This window comes from Meles meles, chromosome 2 (assembly GCF_922984935.1).
Source record: "Meles meles chromosome 2, mMelMel3.1 paternal haplotype, whole genome shotgun sequence".
Lineage (NCBI taxonomy): Eukaryota > Metazoa > Chordata > Mammalia > Carnivora > Mustelidae > Meles > Meles meles.
This window is the reverse complement of record NC_060067.1, coordinates 173,779,348-173,798,392: the sequence shown is the minus strand read 5'-3', so window position 1 is coordinate 173,798,392 and position 19,045 is coordinate 173,779,348. Positions and strand designations below refer to the sequence as shown.

At 32.3% G+C, this 19,045-nt stretch overlaps 1 protein-coding gene across 1 annotated transcript in view; it reads right to left on the bottom strand.

Moving 5' to 3' along the window:
• The window catches only part of LOC123936669 (A disintegrin and metallopeptidase domain 3-like), a 219,908-nt gene that overhangs the window by 52,415 nt on the left and 148,448 nt on the right, over window positions 1–19,045 (bottom strand). Inside the window, exons 10-15 of the mRNA XM_045997152.1 lie at window positions 18,229–18,291; window positions 15,719–15,790; window positions 15,101–15,267; window positions 14,266–14,347; window positions 9,835–9,974; window positions 222–408 (exon numbers count right to left, since the gene is read on the bottom strand). Of these exons, the coding sequence (XP_045853108.1) occupies window positions 222–408; window positions 9,835–9,974; window positions 14,266–14,347; window positions 15,101–15,267; window positions 15,719–15,790; window positions 18,229–18,291 (711 nt within the window). The remainder of the gene's footprint in view (window positions 1–221; window positions 409–9,834; window positions 9,975–14,265; window positions 14,348–15,100; window positions 15,268–15,718; window positions 15,791–18,228; window positions 18,292–19,045) is intronic.

Here is a 19,045-nt window from a genome sequence, read left to right as displayed (position 1 = left end):
CCCGCTTTAATCTATGCTACATTTACCCCTTATTTACTCTTCAAATGCTTTAAATTCATGACACGCCCATTATCACATGTTCCAATATCTCCCTTAGATATTTGATAAGTGGTGCATCACTTGGGGGGCGGGGGAGTATTTCCATTTTATATCGCATCTATAAGGCTACACAAGAAACACAAAGAAAAATCTTTAGATAAGCTATTATGTTTATCACTAACCTCTGTACCCCCACAATCACATTGTTCTGGCGGTTCCAAAATTCCATTGCCACAAAGTGAGTGTCTTCCTTGGTAAACGACTTCTGAAACTATTTGATTCTGAAGACATTCAAATTCAGGCTGTGAAATCATACGTTTAAATTCATCCATGCTGCAACTGCTAAAAAACTTTACACCATGGGAACGTCTAAAAATAAATTATATTCTTCAGATAAATGGAATAAAATCAGTTTCAAAGAAACCCTCTTCAATAGAATACTATTAATTCTGTGCACTTCAGCTACAGAAGAGCCAAGGAGGAGGGGAGAATGCTTTTTCCCCCCTTAAGTTTTTTTTTTTTTAAATATCAGTAGTTAATATAGGGTATTATTAGTTTCATGTGCTTTTTTCCTAATGCAAGTCAAAAATAAAAGCAGTAAATTCATATAATAGACATCTAGCACACAGAGGAAGTTAAAATGACATGAGTCAGAATATATTACCAATCTTAACAGTGCTTCACACACAAAAAGCTCTCTTTAAATACATCTTATTTTCATTTTTATTGTCAATATAATTATTAGCATTATAATAAGTAATACCTAAAATGAAACATTAGGAAATTTATGTAAACTGAAGAAATAAAAGATGACTAATGTGCTAATGAAAAATCAGAATTATTTGGTCTTTGGTATCAAAATCTATCAAGTAAAATATATCAACATTGAGTATATAAAATCTATAAGTCCAAGATCCTTTTTTTATCTTATATTTGTACATTTCTAAGTGTACCGCTTAATGTTTTCTTTAATTTTATAGCAATATAAATCTCAGAGAAATGATACAACATAGTTTAAAGAATAAATTTTGTTTCCTGAAACAGTTAAGAATAATTGCCAAAAATAATCTTAATAATGTAAGTATTTTAATGTATAATTCTTACATAAAAATGAATTCTCCTCAGGCAGGCCCTTCAAAATCAGGAAATATTGATATATTACTAATATCTAATCCTCAGATTCTATTCAAATTTCCCTTTCATCAGAATATCGGCACTTTATAGCAATAGGATCCAGTTCACAATCAACCATTTAGTTCTCAATATCTAAGTTTGTTGCTTAGTTTAATCATCTACATTTGTTCTTGCATTTCATGATCTTGAAAAGTTTTGTGATTATAGGCTGATTATTTGATAAAATAAACCTTTTCCACAAAAAAGAAAACCTTTTCCTCAATTTAGGATTTAGAATTATAAATTGTTCTCTCATAACTACACTGAGATTATCCATCTTGGCAACTTTGTTACAGAATCATTACTGAGTCTGTTTTCATTGCATACTAATGACTCCAATTTTAATTTTGAATCATGTTTTCAAATTATACTAACTGGGTTATAATCCAGTTACTACCATTGTTATTTATGGCATTCAAATTGTCCCTGATTTGGCTATTGGCAGCCACTTCAAACTGGTTTTGCGTCCCTTTGACAAATCTCCATGGTTCTTTGAACACCTCCTTATATTCTGACATGAGATGTTCCATGCTCATGATGTGATTTTTCTGCCTTAGCCCTAGAATCAATCATTTCTCCAAGGTACCCCAGATCTTTTTAGTGGAGAATAGTATTTTTTTAATTATTATTTCTTTTTATTGAAGTGTAGTTGACAATAATATTATATTAGTTTCACCTGTATAACATAGTGACTCAACATTTGTATACATTGCAAGGTAATGACCCTAACCATCTGTCATCATACAAAGTTGTTACACATTATTAACTATATTTCCTATGCTGTACATTATATCCCTGTGTCTTATTTATTTGATAACTGGCAGTTTGTACCATTTAATTTCTTTCTGCTATTTTTTATTTTCATTCTCCCATCCCCTCCTCTCTAGCAAACACCAGTACACCAGTTTGCTTTCTGTATTTACAGTATGTTTCTGTTTGGTTTTTTTAACTTTTTTTTTAAGATTCCACATATAAGTGAAATTATGGGTATTGTGTCTTTTCTGATTTATTCACTTAGCATAGTACCTTCTAGGTCCATCTATGTTGCACAAATGGCAAGATCTCATAGTTTTTTTATGGCTGATATATGATATATATACATGATATATATAAAAAATATTTTCTAACCCATATATCTATCAGTGGACATTTAGGTTGCTTCCTTATCTTGGCTATTGTAAATAATACTGCAATGAAGGTAGGGGTCCATATATCTTTTTAAATTAGTGTTTTTATTTTCTTCAGATTAAATACCCAGAAGTGGAATTGCAGAATTGTATGGTAGTTCCATTTATAATTTTTTGAGGAGCCCCCATACTATATTCCATAATGGCTACCCCATTTTTCATTCCCATAAACATTGCATGGAGTTCCCTTTACTCCATATCCTCACCATCACTTGTTACTTCTTATTTTTGATAACAGCCATTCTGACAAGTATGAGGTGGTATTTTATTGTGGTTTTTATTTGCATTACTCTGGTGATTAATGACGTTGAGCCTATTTCATGAGTCAGCTGGCCATTTGTATGTCTTCTTTGGAGAAATGTCTATTTGGGTTCTCTGTCAATTTTTAATGGAATTTTTTGTGTTCTTAGTGTTGTGTAAGTTCTTTATATATTCTGGATATTAACCCCTTATTAGGTATATCACTTGCAAATACCTTCTCTCATTCAGTAGGTTGCCTTTTCATTTTATTGTTTTCCTTCACTGCGCAAAAGCTTTTTTTTAGTTTGATGTAGTCCCATTTCTTTATTTTTTCTTTTATTGTCCTTTACTGACCAGACATATCCAAAAAATATTGCTCAGACCAATGTCCAAAGTTTACTCCTACGTTTTCCTCTGAGAGTTTTATAACTTCCAATCTTACATTTAAGTCTTTAAATACATTGACTTTATTTTTGTAGATGATATAAGAAATTCAAGTTTCATTGTTTTGCATGTAGTTGTCCAGTCTTCCCAACATCATTTATTGAAGAGACTCTCTTTCCTCACTGTATTTTTTGCCACTTTGTTGAAGGCTAATTGACCATTTAAGTGTGAGTTTATTTCTGAACTCTATTCCATTGATCTATGTGTTCATTTTTGTGCTAACTCTTGTTTTGGTTTGGTTTGAGGGGCAAAGATTTTCATCAAGATTTATTCATAAAGGTTTAACACTGGAAACAACTCCAATGTCCATCAAATAAACAGTAAATACACAAATTGTGGTGGTTTTTTTTTTCCCACACAATAGAATATTAGCCAGCAGGGACGCCTGGGTGGCTCAGTAGGGGTTAAAGCCTCTGCCTTCAACTCAGGTCATGATCCTGGGGTTTGGGGATCCAGCCCCATCAGGCTCTCTGCTCAACGGGAAGCCTGCTTCCTCCTCTCTCTCTGCCTGCCTCTCTGCCTACTTGCGATCTCTGTCTGTCAAATAAATAATCTTAGAAAAAAAAAGATACTAGCCAGCAATAAAAACGAATGAATTTCTGATGCATACAATAACATTCTGTTGAGCAAAGGAAGTCAGATGTGAACACTGCCTATTGTGTATATGAATTCCTGGAACAGATGAAACCAATCTAATGTTACAGAAATTGGTGAAATAGTTGCCTTGGGGGGAGGGTTGACTTGAAAAATACACCAAGAATTTCAGAGGTGTTGGAAGGTATTCTTATCCTGATTGGGATGGTATTTGTGATGATGTATATCTTGTCAAAAGGCATCAAAATGTTCAGGTAAAATATGAACATTTATTTTTATGTAAATCAAAACTCAATAAAAAATAATCCCAAAGAAAATGCACCAGGTGTCCTAATTACCAACATTGCACTGTTTTGATCACTATGGCTTTGTGGTAGAGTTTGAAATCAGGGAGTATGATACAGTTTTATTTGTTCTCAAGATTGCTTTGACTGTTTAGGGTCTTTTGTGGTTCTCTATATATTTAGGATTATTTGTTCTAGCTCTGTGAAAAATGTCATGGATATTTTGATAGGGATTGCACTGAATATGTAAATGCAGTAGTATGGACGTTTTAACAATTTTAATTCTCTCAATCAATGAGCATGGAATATCTTTCCTTTTTTGTGTGTGCTGTCTTCAATTTCTTTCATCAAGGTCTCTCTTCTTGAAACTCTAGCTAAAGTCTTATTGATTTTATCATTTCAAGAAATCTGCTTTAAGTTTCTCTTTTCTAATTTTAAGTGTGTATTTCATTTATTTCCACTTACCTTTATTGTTTACTTTCTTCTACTAAATTTAAATTGATTGATTTGCAATTGACTTCTAGTTTCATACCATTGTGGTTGGAAAAGATGCTTGATAGAATTTAAATCTTCTTAAATGTATTTATTCTTGTTTTGTGACCTAATGTGATCTATCCTGGAGAATATTCCACGTGTACTTGAAAAGAATGTGTACTCTGCCAATTTTAGATGGAAAGCTCTGTATATATTTATTAAATTAATTTGGATAATGTGTCATTTAAGGTCAATGTTTCTTTATTGATTTTCTGTCTGGATGATCTATCCATTGATATAGGTGGGGCATTAAAGTTTCTTCTTATTATTTTATTACTGTCAATATCTCCCTTTGTGTATGCTAATACATACTTCATGTACTTATGTGCCCCTATTTTTTAAAGATTTTATTTATTTATTTTACAGACAGAGATCACAAGTAGGCAGAGAGGCAGGCAGAGAGAGAGGGGGAAGCAGGCTCCCTGCCAAGCAGAGAGGTCGATGCTGGGTTCAATCCCAGGACCCTGGGACCATGACCTGAGCTGAAGGCAGAGGCTTTAACCCACTGAGCCCCTAGGTGCCATTATGTTAAGTGTATAGATATTTACAAGTGTTACATCATCTTGTTGGAGTGATTCCTTTATCATCATGCAATGATTTTTGTCTCTTATTTCAGCCTCTGTTTTAAAGTCTATTTTGTCTGATAGAAGTACTGCTATCTCAACTTTCTTTTCATTTCCATCTGCATGGGATATCTTTTGTCCATCCCTTCACTTTCATTCTGTGTGTCTTTAGATATGACATGATTCTATTGTAGGTAGCACCTATACTCTTGTTTTTGTCCACTTAAACACCGTATGTCTTTTGACTGGGGAATGCAGTCAATTTGTATATTTAAATTATTGATAAGATATGTACCTACTGCCTTATTATTGATTACTTTCTTATTGTTTTTGTGGTTCTGTTTCCTTCTTCTCTTGGTGTATTCTGTTGGTATTTGGTGACCTCCCTTAGTGTTATGTTTAAGTTCCTTTCTCCTTTTTTTGTGTGTGTGTAACTATTGGTATTTGTTTTGTGTTTACCATGTAATATGTAATTTCATATGTAAATTCTATGTATATTGCAGTCTATTTCAAGTTGATGTTTGCTTAAGTGTGTTCCAAAAGTGCTACATTTATACTTTACCTATGTTTTGTTTTTAATATCATATTTGACATCTTATTTTGTGTATGCCTTGACTATTATAGGTAGATGATTGTCTATTTTTGTCTTTCAGCCGTCCACTAGTTACATACGTGGCTGACCCGCTGCCTTTACTATATGTTTACCTTTACCAGTGAGATTAATTTCATTCATAATTTTCTTATTTCTAATTATGGTCTCTTCTATTCCATTGATAGAACTCCCTTAACATTTCTTGTGTGACCTGTTTGGTTTTGATAAACTCCTTGAGCTTTGCTTGTCTGAGAAATTCCTCAACTCTTCTTAAATTCTGAGTGACAATCTTGACGGGTACCATTTTTTTTATTGTAAGTATTCCTTTCATCAATTTGAATATATCATGCTACTCCGTTCTGGCCTATAAAGTTTTTGCTGAAAAACAGCTGATAATCCTATGTGGATTCGCTTATACATAACTAGTTGTTTTTCTCTTGCTGTTTTTAAGATTCTTTGTTGATCTTTAAATGTTGACACTTTGATTATAATGTGTCTTTGCTCTCTTTGGGTCCATCTTATTTCAGACACTGCTTCCTAAGAACTTGGATCTCCTTCACCAGATTAGGTAAGGTTTCAGACATTATTTCTTTAGATAGGTTTTCTGATCTTTCCTCCTTCTCTTCTCCTTCTGGAGAACCTATGATATGAATGCCAGTATGCCTGATGTTACCCTAGACGTCCCTTAAAATATCCTCAATTTTTTTAATTCTTTTTTTCTTTTTGCTTCTCTGGGTGCTTTTCATTATCCAGTCTTCCAGACTGCTTATCCAGTCTTCTGCATCATCTAATCTGCTGTTGATTACCTCTAGTGTGTTTTTCTAATTTCATTATCATATTCTTCAGCTTGATGGGCTCTTTTTTTATATTTTCTATGTCTTTGTTGAAGTTCTCACTGTGATCAGTCTTCTTATGGTTTGGTGACCAACTTTATGACCATTACTTTGAACTTTACCTCCATTTCGTTCTTTTTCTCAGGTTTTATCTTTTCTTTCATTTGCAACATCTGGTGCCTATTTTGCTTCCTTCTGTTTGTTTCTATGTACTGGGTAGTTATGTCTTGCAGGAGTGGCTTTAAGCAGAAGGTGGTCCTGTAGAGCCCAGTAAAGCAAACCCACCTGGACACCAAAGCCACATGCCCCAGTCCTGCCCCCTGATGGGCTGTGTGCATTCTCCTGTTCTGGCTATGCTATGACTGATACAGACTTTCTGGTGAATGGGGCTGTCTCTCAAGGCAACTGTGAGGTGCAGCCACAACTGCTCCAGGCACACCAGTGACTAGCTGGCCCTTGGCCCACCTGAGAGTCCTGTCCATGACTCCTACAGGCCGGTATGTGGGGCCCTTGGGAGGGGCTTTGGTGCTGACTGATGGCACCCACTTGATATGGCAGGGTTCGGGGGCTTACTTAGATGGGGCTCTTGTATTGGCCAAGTGTGCATACCAAGAGTGGCAGGATGGAGGAGCACTGTATTGTACTTTTGCAAGTTGCTAAGAGATTAGATCTTAAAAGTTCTTATCACAAGAAAAAACAATCCCATATGTTATTCTTTATGGTGACAAATGTCAACTCATTTTCCGTCCCTTTGACTTTTCCCTCTCCTTCTGGGATCCCTATAATGTGAATATTGGTTTGCTTAATTTGTCCAGTAAGTCCCTTATTTATCTTCATTTTTATTATTCTCTTTTCCTTTTTGCTGCTTTGCTTGTGAGTTCCACTACCCTGTTCTTGAGTTCACTGATCTTTCCTTGTTCTTCATCTAGTCTGCTGTTGAATCCCTCTATTAAATTTTCAGTACTGTCATTGTCTTCTTCAGTTCTATGACTTTTTTGGGTACTTTCTTATATTTTATAACTCTTTGTTGATATTCTCACCTTGTTCTTTTCTTCTCCTCTTGAGCTTGGTGAGCATCTTTATCATCATTACTTCACATTCATTAGGTAGATTACTAACCTCTCTATCATTGAGGTCCTTTCCTGATGTTTTCCCACCTTCTTTTGCTTAGAACATATTCTTTTGTCTTTTCATTCTATTTTATTCTCTGTCCATTGCTATGTATTAGATTAAACAGCCATCTCTTCCAGTTTTGAAGGGGTGCCCTCATCCTGAACCTTGCACTTCAACCTTGTCCTAACTCTTGGTTGTCTCAAACTCTTGTGATTGTCCAAGCAGCATATTTTAGTTTTTAGCTCCAACTGGGGAAGGATGTACCAAGGCCTTTCGTTGCCTCAAAAGGAGGACCTCAATCAGCACATAAGTTCAGGGTTATTGGAAGATAAACCCTCAAGCAACAGATTTTTAAAGTACGAAAATGTACACAAGTGCTATGGGACCACAAACATACATCCTGATGGTCAACGTAGCCAGGAGATATAGAGGTGTCCACTGTGCAGCATTTTCAAAAATTGGGGCACCAGGTGATTATAAATGTTCCTTTCCCTGACATCCCAGAGATCTGTTGTGAGGCATACTGAGGGCACAAAATGGCATAGACTTCATTTTCAGAGTCCACCCTAGTTGGACTCAAGAAGTGTCCCAAACCAGAAGCTTGACTCTCATGTAGAAGCTCCAGGATGATAAAATGTGCCAATTCACAGAAAGTCTGGGGTTGTGTTTCAGTCTGTTGTCTGTGCAGTACCAGAAACACAGTAGCTGGCCATGAACTGTCTCTCCACTTGTTACAAATCTTTCTGGCCACAGAGCTAGGTGATCGAGGGTTGCCTTTTGGGTAGCAGCCATAAAAACTGGTATGTCAGACAACTTTAAAAGCTCCTCTGTGGAAGAGATCAACATTCTAGAGTACAATAGTTGGAGAGAACCAAATGAACACCTGCTATCTTAAAGGTTGGGGTGCCCAATGAGGGTTCAAGCCCTTTATTCCTCAGGGAGAAACTCCTGATTTCAGGTCCCTCCCAGTTGTGGGTTGGCATGGGAGAGGTGGCAATTACAGAAAGATGTAAGATTGTGTCTTAGCTTCTCCTTCCCACTCTAATATGGGCTTTTTCTCATTTGCCCAATATGTAGGAGTCCTCAGCTAATTTTTGTATTTTTTAGAGGAAAATGTTCCATAAATAGCTGGGGATTTGTTGTGTCTGTGGGAGGGCATGAGTTCAGATTCTTCCTATGTTGCCTTCTTGATCCAGAACCTCTACAATAAACAATTCTTGACATCTCTTTTTTGCTCAGTCATAAGAAACTGCTATTGATTATTATAAAATTTTTCATTTCCCAAACATCACTATACTCTCTGTATATTTATATTTATTTTATTTTATTTTATTTTTTATTTTACAAAAATTTTATAATTTTTGTTATCCATACTGAAGGAACCAATTAAAAATATATTCCATTACATTTATTATAAAATCCCAATTCCCACATCATGAATGCATGAGCAGACTCTTTCCTACATTCTTATATCATATCCTGGACTTCTTCCTCTGACTGATTCTTTAGCCTCACTCTGTGTTACTTCTTTTTCTTATGTCTAAAAACATTCTTCCTTATAGTCCCAACTAGTAATTTTTTTTCAATTTTATCCTCCCTGCAACCTCCTTATTTCAGTCTGTCAGGTTTTTAAGCTTGTTATCCAAGTATTATAATACTTGGATAATATAATGCTTTGCTTGGTTTGACTGAAAAGTTTTCAATGAGCTCTTTAATAACCAGATTCATTCATTCCCTTTCATATCACAACATAATTATTTCCATAATTATTCCTAGACCACTTTATCAGAATTTTTTTTCTCCCCATATTTTCTCTATTCATTTTCCTCTTAGCAGCTATCATTAACTGTTTAGATTTTGTTTGTTCTTATGTCTTATGTTCATACGTTCTTGTGTTCTTATGTCCACTTTTTAATTTTCTGTCCCTGATGGACAAATATATATAGGACTTATCTATCTTATTAATCACTTGTAAATCAAACACAATAATCAGGACACAGTAGATACTCATTAAAAATTTGGAGGTAAATGAATAAATTTTACATTATTACACAGAATACAGAATGAGCACATTTTCTACAATATAAAATACTCACTTCCTTCACTAAACATTAAATAAGTGCATGTTTATTTAATAAAAATATTCTTAATCAGGTTATACTGAAAGATATTTTACATTAAAAATACTATGAACATTTCCCATATGAAGATATAGATTTGAAAAAAATAAAACCTTACATTGCTTTGCTGTTCATTATGCATGTAGTTCTTGGGCAGTAACAAGTGAAGATGTCATTGTTATACGTTAATCCCAGACTAACTCCAAGCAACTGTGTCATAACAACTGAAAATGCCTCTAAAGTTATCATCTGTGGATACTAAAAAGAAAAAAAATCAGAATTGTTATCTAAGTTGTTTCATTACCTATTTTATCTTTTCAAGTAAATGCAAATACAAATTAAAAAAAGAACCAGTATACCAAAATTAATTATTTGCTTAAAAATATGGAAAAATAGGTAAATTTTATTATTATCTTTGAGTAATAGCATTTTTAGTCTAAATAGCATTGAGAAATAATAATTAAGATTAATGAAATCTCATGATTTTATGACATTATTGATATAAATCTTATTTTTTATTTTTTAAATTTGTTTTTAATTTATTTTTATTATTTGTTTGTTTGTTCACTCATTTATGTAAGATTCAACCAATGTGGAGCTTGATCTCATGACCCTGAAATCATGACCTGAGCCAAAATCAAGAGTTGGACACTTAATTGACTGAGCTACCCAGGTCCCCCTAATTTCTTTTTAAAGTGAGAAAATAAGCATTGCTTCATTAACTATATTACTTTTCAAATGAACCCTCAGAAAAAATACAGAGTTTCTTAAAGGCTGACTCAGCAATTAGTTTTCACTTCAGAAATAGTTTTTGGAAGAAAATCAAGGTAACTTTTTTCTAAAGGCAGAATATTAGAACATCTGGCAAGTAGCATTTCTTTCGTCATAAAAACTAAAACTTGAGAATTAGTGATATTGGCAACACAGAAACCTCTGGTAATCAATGATTTTTGCATTATTTCCATAGATAATGCCTTTTTATGGAATGTCAGAGAATACATTAATATATATACTAATATATATATTAATATATAATACAGTAAAATATACAGTATAATAAAGGATAAACAGTATTTAACCTTTTCTTCAAGTGGCTTCTTTCACTAACAAATATTAGATTCCTCTATATCTTCTAGTGGGTTAATGACACACTTCTTAAATCACTGAATATTATTTCTTTATATGTATTTATTCCAGTGTGTTTATCCATTCACTTATTAATAGACATCTTGTTTCCTTCAAATTTTTGGTAATTATGAATAAAGCTGCTATAAATATTCATGTACATGATTTTGTGTGGATATGTTTTCAACTCATTTGAGTGAATGCCAAGAGGACAAGTGGTGGATCATACTATAAGAATAAGAAACTGCCAAACTGTCTTCTACAGTGGCTGTACCATTTAGCATTCCCATCTTCGTGAATGAGTGTTTCTGTTGCTCTACATCCTCACAGCATTTTGTGTTACCAGTGTTTTGTACTTCCAGCACAAAGCTCAGAAGGACTGGTAAGTTACATTATTGCCTTGTTTCTTATCTCACTGGGAAAGTATTTATTTTCTCACCATTGAGGTGTTAACTGTAGGTTTTTTCTAGATGTTCTTTCTTATGTTAAGGAAGTTCCCTTCTAGACCTCCTTTCAAAATTTCATCACAAATGGTGTTGGATTTGTCAAATTTTTTTTCTGCATCTATTGATATGATCAAAGAATTTTTCTAATATAGCTTATTGATGGACTTGGTTACATTCACTAGATTTTCAAATGATGAACCAGCCATATTTAGATATGTATATACATATACATATTTAGATATGTAAATACATATCTAAATATGTATTTAGATACATATTATGTATCTAAATAAATTCTGGGTATATATATCAACAAGGAGATTTAAACTATTATAAAAAATTTCTAGAGATGAAAAGGACAGTAAATGAACTCAAAAATTTAAGGGAGTTATTTAAAATCAAATTTGATCAGGCAGAAGAAAGAATCAGACCTGAAGACTGATCATTTGAAATCATCCAGTGAGAGAAATAAAAAAAAAAATGAAGGATGTAAAATGAACCTACTGACATCAAAAAGCAGACCAACGTATGCATTATTCCTATAATGAGTTTCGGACAGAGAAGAGAGAAAGAAATGGACAGATAGGAAGTTTATTTGGAGAAATAATGACCACAAACTTCAGAAATCTGAGTTAACATCAAAAGAAGCTCAACAAATTCCAACCAGGATAAATCCAGAGAGACACACAAAGATTCCCATTAGCCAAAGACAAGGAGACAATTCTGAAAGCAGCAAGACAGAAGTGACTTGTCACATATAAGGGAGCTCCCATAAGATTTTCAGTAGATTTCTCAGGAGAAACATTATAGGCCAGGAGGGATTGGAATGAATACTTTCCAAGTGCTGAAAGGAACTGTTAACCAAAATTATTGTATCAGGTAAAACTGCATTTCAAAATATAATGCAGATATGAACACTTTTTCAAAAAAATAAAAGTTGAGATAATGAACAAAAGTTAATTGCCACTCAATCTGATCTATAAGAAATATTAAATGGAGACTGTCATGTTGAAAAGAAAGAATGCTGGACAGCAACTTAAAGCCAAAAAAGAAATTATTAAGTTCTCTAATACAGGTAAATACATGGAAAAATATAGTAACATACATTATTGTAATTTTGGTGGATCAATTTACTTTTAAATATTGTATAGAATTGGAAAGACGAATACAAAAAAAAAAAAACAAATCCTATAATCTATGGAGTAACATAAAGTGTGGAGTAGAACTGTGAGTAGTGATTTTGTATGCAATTAAAGTTAAGCTATTAATAGAAATTGAGAAAAAATAACCCCCAAATTAATATGGAATCTCAAGGGACCCTAAATAACCATGCTAATTTCAAAAAAGAAGAATAAAGTTTAAGGATACACATTTCCTGATTTTAAACATATTACAAAGCAAAGTAACCAAAACAGTATAAATACAGACATATATCTCACTGAAATAGATTAGACAGCCTAGAAATAAACCCTTGCATATATGGTTAAATGATCTATAAAAGGGTGCCAAGATGACATAATGCAGAAAAGACAGTCTCTTCAGCAAGTATACTCAATGGAGAAAATATAGCTTTTTCAATAAATGGTGATGGGAACACTGGATATGTACATACAGAAGAATAAAGTTAGACCAACATCACCATATACAAAAATTAATTCAAAATAGCTTAAAAATCTAAGTGTAAGACCCCAAATTATAAAACTCCCAAGAGAAACATGGGGGGGGATCTTCATGATATCAGGTTTGACAATGGTTTCTTAGATATTATGCCAAAAGCACAGGCAACAAGAGCAAAAATGAACAAATGATACTACATCAAATATAAAACTTTTGTGCTTCACAGGACATGATTAACAGAGCATAAAGGCAACTTATAAAATGAGGGAAAAAATTTGCACATCAAATACCTAATAACAGATTAAAATCCAAAATATAAAGAGCTCCTATAATCCAAGAATTACAAAAAAATCAAATTCATATAAGCCAATTTAAAAATGGGCTAAAGACTTGAAAAGACATTTCTCCAGAGAGGATATACAAAAGTCTACAAAGTATATGAAAAGATAATCATAGAAATGCAAATCAAAACCACATTAAGATATCACCACATACCCAAAAGAATGGCTACCATTAAAAAAAAAAAAAGACAACCACAGAAAATAATAGGGGTTGGTGAGAATGTGATGATATAATGTGAACTGCTGGTGAAATTATACAATTGCACAACCCCTCTCAAAATCAGTATGATAGTTCAAAATATTAAAGATAGGATTACCATATGATCTAGCAAACCCACTTTTGCATTTTTATCCAAAATAACTGAGATCAGTATCATAAAGAGATATCTGTGCTTCCACAGTCATTGCAGCATTATTTATGATAGCCAAGGCATTGAAAACACTTAAGTGTTTATTGACAGAAGAATGGAAAAATAAAATGTCACCGACATACACACACACAGAATGGAATGTTATTCAACCATAAAAAGAATGAAATCCTGCTATTTGCAATGACACAGATGAACTTATTTGGTACTATACAAGAGAAATAAGCCAGACATATGAAGTCAAATACTGTATGATCATCATTACATGTGGAATCCAAAAATGTCAAACTCACAGAAGCAGACAGTAGAATGGTGGATGCCAGGGTTTGGAAAATGGGGCCATGTTGGTGAAAAGGTACAAAGCTACAGATATGCAAGATGAAGAGTTCTGGAGACCTATTACACACAACAATGGAACATACTTAACACTACTATAAGATGGTAAATTTTGTGTTCTGTGTATTTTATCACAGACACACATACACAGAAACTTTCAAAAATTATAATATTTTAGTTTAAAAATCCAAATAATTTTATAAAAATATGTCACAACAGCATGGTAAATCTACTATATGTACTTTGTCTCCTTGAAGTGGATATTAACTTTCAAAATACGATATAATTACTGAATAGATGGGAATAAAATGCATACCAGAGCAATTCCTGCAGCAAACTTTGGATTGCATGCCATTCCATGATATGTTGCTCCTACATAATTAGGATGATCCCTATAACTAAACAACAAAATTTTTCTTGTAAATAAATACATTTTAAATTATTAATAACTTAATGATCTTTTAAGAATTGGATCCCTCAGTAAAGAAAGGTGTTTTTTGAAACTTGAATATAGCATTTCAGTCCTGTTAATACTGCTCCTGAGTTTGTTAATATTGCTCCTTGAACTTAAATACCACAGGAAACACTAATAGATGTATAAATACATTCCATATTGCTTAAGACCTTCAGAATTATGTTTTTATTCTTTCCATGTAATCAAATTAGTCAAGCAAAATGAAAACTTTTGAACGATACAATGCATGTAGTTTATAATATAGCTACACATTGGGTCAGTATATAAATACCAGAAGGTAACCATATTACTATTTAAATGTTTTGCATTGTAACTATCTTTATATGCAATTACTGCATTCTGTTAACTAATTTATATTTTATTTAGTGTTAAAACAATGGTTTTAATAATTTACCTCTGAGAAAATCTTTAAAATCCTTGAGGTCCCATATTTCTCCCAAGGCTTTCCAAATTTTCAACTTTACTACATTCCAATGGATAAACAGTCTACTCTGAGAATAATGGCCTGTCATGATTTAGTGTCTTATTGTTATCAGATTTTTACACTTTGCATTTTGCTAACAGTATACATACAATTTTTGAGGTTTCTTGTCATCATATATAGCACATTCTATATATAATTTTGAGAGCTAACACATATTTGATAAGCTCTATATCAATGTAAAAATGCACTTACATTAATAAGTATGCCATATCATGAGATCTTTGAAAGAAATATCGTTCTTTCCATGACACAAATCTTTGTAGTACCTCCTCAGCATTCCCCTTAGTTGAAATCTTATTTTGATCAGACCAGAGCTCCAAAGAAGTTAGCTTGACAGTCACCTTAAGCTGGGAAAACATCTAAAAATACAAGATACACCACATACAGGTTAGGTCGTCATAAGTATTATATTACTTCTCTATACATAATGCTAATATATTCAATTTACTCATTTTTGTAGATGGAATCCATTGGTGGTTGAAACTAGTTGGTACGAGTGAACTTTTTAATAAAATCGCAAATGCTATTTATATTTATATATATAAATATAAATGTTAGGGGCGCCTGGGTGGCTGAGTGGGTTAAGCCTCTGCCTTCAGCTCAGGTCATGATCTCAGAGTCCTGGGATCGAGTCCGTATCAGGCTGTCTGCTAGGCAGGGAGCCTGCTTCTTCCTCTCTCTCTCTCTCTCTCTGCCTGCCTCTCTGCCTACTTGTGATCTCTCTCTGTCAAATAAATAAAATCTTAAAAATATATATATAAATGTTATTGCATTAATAGGAATGTTTAATATTTAAACATAAATACTTACAATGTTGATAAGACCAAAGATATGGATAACTTTCTCAGCTGCAATTGCCACTTCAGAGCCCATATAATCAAACTGAAAGACAAATTTCGTTTCACTATTGAAAATTACTAAACTACCACATTTTAAATGGATATAAAATGTTAGAATAAGGTAATACTCAGTGAAAGGAAAAAACCAGAATTAAGATTTATCAATTGCTTAGTAAGTTTTAGGCTTCAACCTGTGGAGCTTACATATTAATCAATAATATTAAAATGAGAAGGTTGTGATTATTTTCCTTTTCACCCATATAAAAATGAAGGGTTGGAAGGTAAATTTCCAAGATTATAAACTACTTCTTATATTTAAAGAATCGGGACTCAAATCTCTAATGTATTAAGTCATTTTTATCTGTTTTATCTGCTACCATTTATCTTCATTGCAATAACATGACTACATATCCTTGATAAACAATGTGCCATAATAATAAAAATAAATTCAAGCAATTGTCCTCATTCATGGAAACAAAAATCACATATTTTCTCTTAAATACTTTAATTATATGTGTACAAATATTTCTAAGTTTTTGCTGAAAACATGGAAAGTGGCAACATGAGATCTCCAACAACCTCCAGCAGGTCTGCTGAGTACTACTAACAGAAAATAAAATTTAATGGATAGAGTTGTCTGATATAGAAAAAAGAGATGTTATACCCCTGGGTCTCTAGAAACTATTTGTACTTTGCTGTTTCTCTGTATGTAATCTTTCCCAATAAATCATATTGTATATTTACACCATGCAGCATGCGTGGCATGAGTGAAGCCTTATGTATCTGTATATATATATATCTATATCCATATTAAAATATATATATTTTTTCAAACATACATGGAAGTTTTATATAAATTGACCCATATTAAAAAGTTATTTGAATATAAAACATTGAGTGTCACTTAGATCACATTGTCCAACTATAATGCAATCATGTTATGGTAGACTTGATAAAAAGTATTTTAACAATGTTATTTCTCCTTACATGGATAACTCTATTGTGGCTATATAAGATAATGATCTTATTCTAGGTAAATGCACACTGAGAAAAAAAGCTCCATGATACAATTTACAACTTTTAAATAGAGCACAAGTGATAATGGGATAGAGTATTAATAAATCTGAGAAAAGAGAGTATAAGTATTTTTGTCTTCCTCTTATTCTTGTAACTTTTTTGTAAGTTTGAAAATATTTCCAAATAAAATATTTATAAAGTGAAGATAAAATAAAAATTATTTCAGATGAGCAAAATCTGAACCAAATCATCAGGCTAAACAGAATTTTCAGAAACACAGACTTATAAGAAGGAAAGAAGAGCTTTGAAAATGGTAAACATGAGGCAAAGGATTAAAGGAAATCTTTAAATAATTTTTTATAAAAACTACAGCAAAAAATAGGCAAAATAATAAAGAAAAAATAACATAATTTTATTATCAGGAGATAAAGTTTATGCACACATTTCCTATTTTTTTAATATTATGTATGTTCTTATACTTTTATATATGTTATTTTGCATATATAAAATACTTTTATTTTATACTTTTATTTTATATATGCTTTTATGCTTTTATTTTATATATGCTATTTTGCAAGTTATTTTATAATGTTTTCCCACATGTTAATGAAATGTTTCCATTTAATTTTAACATTTGCCTAGTGTCTTACATTATGGCACATATTAACAGACCTTATTAAAAAATAACAGTGATAATGAAAAGACCAGATTTGTTCATTGCTATCCATAACGACTTTGCTAAAACTGATTATATAAACAAAAACTTCCCTAACTGGGGTTCCTGGGTGGTCCAATTGGTTAAGCATCTGCCCTTGGCTCAGGTCATAATCTTGGAGTCCCAGGATAGAGCCTCACTTTGGGCTTTAAGTTGGCTTCTCCCTCTGCTCCTCACTCCACTCATACTCTCTCTCTCAAATAAATAAATAAATTCTTTAAAAAAAAAGTTCCATTACTAAATGAATATCCCTAGGACTACTTCTTCCCATTTTTAAAATATAAAATTTCTATCAGAGAATCCAAGAGAATCCAAGAAATTATAAAGCATAAAATAATCTTTAAAAAGATATTTTAACAATAGGAATCTCCAATTGAATAATAAATTAAATAGCTTATTTTAAAGCAAAAACTAATCTATGTAAGAGTTCATCAATATATGGAGTGGATCTAGAAATATATGCAGCTCATTATAACTGACTGGATTATAATGTAGTAGAACACTTCCATACCACAAATTACACATTTTTGCTAGAATTCTATATTGATTTTGAAATCAATACTATACATACTAGTCCCCCAATGCCAGTGCAAAGGCAATTGACATTTCTTTATGTCCTGCTACACTCAGACACATATTTTGAATGGAGTAAAATATATCTGTATTTCAGATAAGTGGAATATTCATTTTCATATTCCCTTTGAATTTAAACACAAAACAAAGATATTATCAATATCAATAATGCATACCAAAGCTTTATCCATAATGATTTGTATTTTCAGAATTTTTTTCAAAAGTTCATCTGAATCTGTCTGCAAAACAGAGGACATGAATTAAATAAAATTAAAAATAAAACATTTTATACGAAAAAATTCTTATATTGCTTCTCTCACTCACATTATATATATGTATATATGTATATGTATGTATATATGTATGTATATGTATGTATACATATATGTATACATTATATATGTATATACATATATATACACACACACACACACATACACAGAAAGGAATAGACAGACATGATAGACAAATAGGTAGATGATAGATATATGGGATAGTTTGCTACAGATACACAAAGATATAGATATAGGTAATAGGAAAATAAGAGGATGGAGGCCCCTGAAAGAATTAGCAGGTGAGATTCCAAATTAAAATTTTGGGAATAAATCAGAAGCTTTTATCTTATATGCTTTATAGTTAGAATCCTCACAAAAGTTGGTGAAATGAGGGAGAACCCATGTTTCCTTTTTCTCAAAACCTTTGTCTTAGATCCTCCTCCAACCTTCAAGCTAAATTAACTCCCATCATCTTTCCCCAAACATTGATTTTAATATCTCATTATTTTTATACTTTTAACTATTTAACTCTAACACAGTTATATTAATTGATACTAATGTGTACACCCATGTAACCATTTCTGTAATTAAGATAAAGAATGTTTCCATCACACTCTTCCAAGTCAAGATCCCACATGACTCAAGGCAATCAATGATCTGCTTTCTCTCACCATAGGTTAGAATAATTTATTCTAGAATTTCATAAAACTGGAATCAT